This window comes from Tupaia chinensis, unplaced genomic scaffold (assembly GCF_000334495.1).
Source record: "Tupaia chinensis unplaced genomic scaffold, TupChi_1.0 Scaffold000037_3, whole genome shotgun sequence".
NCBI lineage: Eukaryota > Metazoa > Chordata > Mammalia > Scandentia > Tupaiidae > Tupaia > Tupaia belangeri.
The window spans coordinates 2,090,129-2,095,117 of NW_006159486.1; the positions used below are offsets into that span (position 1 = coordinate 2,090,129).

Here is a 4,989-nt window from a genome sequence, read left to right on the forward strand (position 1 = left end):
TATATATATATATAAAATATTCCAGCTTCAAATTTGTAGGCAAATTTTCCTTAAGAGGATATAAAGTACCACTGTCTTCAAAGGTTGAAAGCTGTTAGGTAAGTCCCACCAAATCACAATTTAGTGTCATACACGCTACATACTCAAATCTCCAGTCTTTTACAGCACATTAACAAAATTATTAGGAAAACTGGACTACCATGACCAAAGATGTTACAGAGTGCACACAATTCTGACAGGGAGAGAGAATCAAGGAGTGGTTTTCTTTAGGAAACAATACTACTGAAAAACATAATAGAAGTAATTTAAAATATTCAAGACATATTAAATGCATTACTGTGACTCCAAGCTGCCAAGACTCACCTTATTTATTTTTAGTTTGCTATGGGGTGCGTGTTCTCACTGGAGAGAGAAAGAGATATAGAGAAAGGAAAAGTGAGAAAGCATCCCCTAGGGGTCATGATCATTGCCACAATTCTTCTCTCAGGATTTTGGGCATGTATGAACACATGCCTGGCATGTTTCCTTGAGCCACAGAGTCCAGGACTCAAACCACAGAGTTGGCCGTGTGGGATCCAGTCACCTTAACAAGATTTTTTTTTTTTTGAGAGTTTTTGCTATAGGGCGTGTGAGCTCGCCACAGAGACAGAAAGTGAGATGTCACCTCCTGGGGAGAAGGCGACTGTGCAATCCATTCTCCATCCTCCTCTCAGGATCTGGGGCACACCATACAAGCACCTGGTGTAAATTTTAAGTAGCCAAGTCTGGGATTTGAACCACAGTCAATTACATGGGAGTCCAGCAATGTAACCATTATGCCATCTGCTGGTGCCCCAAGATCTGCTTATACAAGAGTTTGTCACCTATGCCTCCCATCAAAATATGTTTCTTTTCTCCTTGTATAGTGAGGGCATCTTTCACATGTTTGTATCTCCCATTTCAGGAAAAAAAAGATTGGAGTGCCCTTCTTGCACCTACTTTTTTTTTTTTGAGAGAGATTTTTGCTATAGGGCACGTGCGCTTGCCAGACAGACAGAGAGAGACATAGAGACAGAAAGCGAGAAATCACCCCCCAAGGGGGATGGTCACGCCGCAATCCCTTGTCCATTCTCCTCTCGGGATCTTGGGCACGCACGCACACACACCCGGTGTGAGTTTTAAGCCACCGGGTCCAGGAAGTGAACCGCAGCCGAATACGTGGGAGTCCAGCGACATAGCCATTACGCTAACTGCTGGTTCCCATTGCACCTACTGTTTTTCAAGTGTCTTTAGCTCAAAACAACCCTTACTCCAAAGTACCATATTTTGCTGTACATATTCTGCTTTTCATAAACACTTATATGCATATACTATACACATACATTATACACGTGCACACACATATATATGAATTTACTTGTGATTGTATGTCAAAGATTAAGCAGATATGGAAAGATGCAAAATGTTAAATTTTTTTTTTTGGAGTGGTTTTTGCTATAGGGCATGTGTGCTCACCAGACAGACAGAGACAGAGAGACAGAAAGCAAGAAATCACCCCCAGGGGGATGACCATTTCGTAATCCCTTCTCCATTCTCTTCTTTGGATCTTGGGCATGCACAAACATGTGCCCGGCGTGAGTTTAAGCCACCGGATCCAGGACGCAAGCTGCAGTCAACTACATGGGAGTCCAGCCACCTAGCCATTACGCTAACTGCTGGTCCCCAAAATGCTAATTTTTGAAACTAGCTGGAGGGGGTATGTATGTTTTATGTATTAATCATTCAACATTTCTTTATGTTAGAAAATGGTCATAAACATTGTGGAAATGTGATCTTGGTATCTAAATAACTTGACGAGTATTAATGTTGATTATTAGAACCTAATACTAAAATCTCTATGTAAGGGAAAATAGTAAAAAAAAAAAAAAAAGTTAGGAACCTCCCTTTTTCGGGAATTTCTTTTTTGTTTTTGACTCCATGGGATGAAGTATAGAAGTATGGAATAAAGTCACTGGGGAGACAGATATTCCTTAACAACAGTTATTTTTTTGTTTACTAGCAAATATAAATAGGAGCTGCCCTGTAGCCTGGTGTTTATGGGAAGCTGGGTCCCACATGGCCAACTGCAATTTGAATCCCAGCCCTGATGGCTTGAAAAACATGCCAAGTGCATCAGAGAAAAAACAACATATTTAATAAACACAAAAATGAAAATTTATCTGCTGATAATGTATATGGTAATGTCTGACTTGACTAATATGCACTGTGTTCATGCTAAGAAAAAACGTTCACTGTAAGGATGTACAGTGATCAAATGTAAATAAAAAGAATATAAACATTAAAATTACCTATAATTTAACCATCACCCAAATATTATATGTTCACATTAGTTTTCTTTCTAAATTTGATTCTCTATGGATGCATTTATATACATGTATATGCACACATAGAAACATGCAATATAAGCATATTGAAAATGGAATACCATTCTTTGGTACATCTTTTTATTTTTATCTGTTTATTTATTGATTATTACTTTGCTATAGGACACACTCACTTGCTGGAGGAAGAGAGGGACAGAGGGAAATCATCCTCCAGGGGAATGGCTACACCACAATCCCTTCTCCTCAATGTTTCTTTCAGGATCATCATTCTCCTTTTGGGATTTTGGGCACACATGCACTAATAATACAGTTCAAGAAATAAATTTTTGGAGCAGAGGTACCTGGGAATTAAATGATATATATGTCCATGTGTAACACTGGTACATTGTCTTCTCTCATCTGTACTTTTTCTGTCTGTTTTCTCAGATCTCCACCCCTTTCTCAGAAGAACCCAAAATGGCCCAGTCCCTGGTGAGTTCTTACTTGTTCACTGATTTAATTTCTTGCTTATTTTTATTTTCTAGTGGACTTTAGGAGGCTTATAGTAATAGTAATATGGATAAATATAAATAAATAAAAACCAAGATCAGGGAAATAAGGATGAGACCATCAATTTCAAGTCAAGTTTGGAATCTAGATATATGTGAGTCATGCGACTTTGCTTTTTTAAAAAATAACTATCATTATTAGTTTTTAATTTTGCTGTAGAGCATGTGAGCTCATCAGAGAAAGACAGAACATAAATTTTGAACTGTCTCTGATTTTCCCGACAGATATAATAGTAATAGATATATGGATTATATTATTAATAAGTAATTTATTTTTCTTTTGGTAAAGATTTCCTGGTTCTTGATATCTGAGAAAAACAATTTTTTCCTTAAGGTTATTTATTTATTTTTTCCAGGAGTAAGAGAGACAGAGAAGATCAAAGAGGGAGAGGGAAAGCAAGCCGAACATGGTATTGACACTGCATTCCACCCCTAGTCATCAGCCAGCCCCAAATTTAGGCAATAATGTGCCTGGGAGACTCAGAGGACACTGGTCTTGAACTAGGAATTTTTCCCTATGGGATTACCTCACAGATTGTCATGTGTCATCATAGCACCAATATCTGGTTGGTTCTGATGACTGAGAAATTTTCTGATAAATCTTTAGATGGATGGTGACAGAAACATATCTTCAACAGAGATTCTGTTCAGAATGCACAAATAGGCATTCTGCTGTCTTACAGAGCAGTGCTTCTCACATTTACTTCACTTACATATGAATTCAAATTATGATTTAGATACAGGGATGAGATACAAAATTTTGTATTTCTCACAAATTCCAACAGTGTCAATGCTACTTGTTCAGGGACCACCCGCTAAAGCAAAACTTGAAGTTTTGTTATGAGTGGGTTTTGAACTTTACCAAACTTTCTGTCTGTATCAGTTGACATGATCATGTGATTTTACTCCTTTAACCTGTTGATATGATAGATTACATTGATTTTTTCCCCCATTGGATTCTATTTTTTAGCATTTTTTATTTCATTTTCTTTTATACATTCAATCACATTATTTAGCTTACAAAATGAATATTTCTCCCTAGTCCAGTTGATAAAACTAAAAAATATCTTCAACAAATAATACAACATTTCTTTGTTCCATTAATGCTTTCCCTCCCTCTTTTTCTTCCAAATGTCCTTCTTCAGACCCTCCTCTTTCACCCACACTATATCTGGTATTTACATCTATATACTGTGTTTGTATATCCTTTAGTCATAGAGTGCGGACACTCGGTATATATTAAGTGGGGACATACAATGCCTCTCCTTCATAGCCTGGCTTGCTTCGCTCAGCAGTAAATCTTCTATATTCATCCACTTCCTGTCAAAAGCCAGGTTTTATTATTATTATTTTTTTTAATTTTTATTTTTTTATGGCTGAATAGTATTCCACAGAGTATATGTGCCACAGTTTTTCTACCCATTCATCTGTTCATGGGCATTTGGGTTGGTTTCATGAGTTAGCAATTGTGAATAGTGCCACAATAAACATCAGTGTGCATGCACTTACCTGATTAAGTATTCTGTCCTCTGGGTAGGTACCAAGGAGTGGGGTTGCCGGATCATATGGTAGTTCTAGTTGTAGATTTTTGAAGAATCTCCAAATTGTTCTCCACAATGGCTGGACCAATCCACATTCCCACCAGCTCCCCTTTCACTACACCCCCTCCAGCCCTTATCAATTTTTGTTCTTTTACTCTTAGTCATTCTGACTGGGGTTAGATGGTATCTCATTGCTGTTTTGATCTGCATTTCCCTTACAATGAGGGACGTTGAGCATTTTTTTCATATGCCTTTTAGCTATCTGTATGTCATCTTTAGAGAGTGTTTTTTCAACTCATTCTCCCATCTTTTAATAGGATTGATCATCTTTTTTCAGAACAGCTGCTTGAGTTTGTTGTGAATTCTGGTTATCAATCCCTTATCTGATATGTAGTGTACAAAAATATTTTCCCATTCTGGGACCAGCAGTTAGCATAATGGCTATGTTGCTGGGTTCCCATGTAGTCGACCACGGTTCGAGTCCTGGACCCGGTAACTTAAACTCACGCTGGGTGTGTGTGTGTGTGTGTGTGTGTG

At 37.8% G+C, this 4,989-nt stretch overlaps 1 protein-coding gene across 2 annotated transcripts in view; it reads left to right on the forward strand.

Annotated features, from left to right (window-relative positions):
• The window catches only part of ZNF484 (zinc finger protein 484), a 66,068-nt gene that overhangs the window by 7,302 nt on the left and 53,777 nt on the right, over positions 1-4,989 (forward strand). For both annotated transcript variants that reach the window (XM_014588614.2, XM_014588616.2), the window contains exon 2: positions 2,790-2,834. In XM_014588614.2, the coding sequence (XP_014444100.1) occupies positions 2,790-2,834 (45 nt within the window). The remainder of the gene's footprint in view (positions 1-2,789; positions 2,835-4,989) is intronic.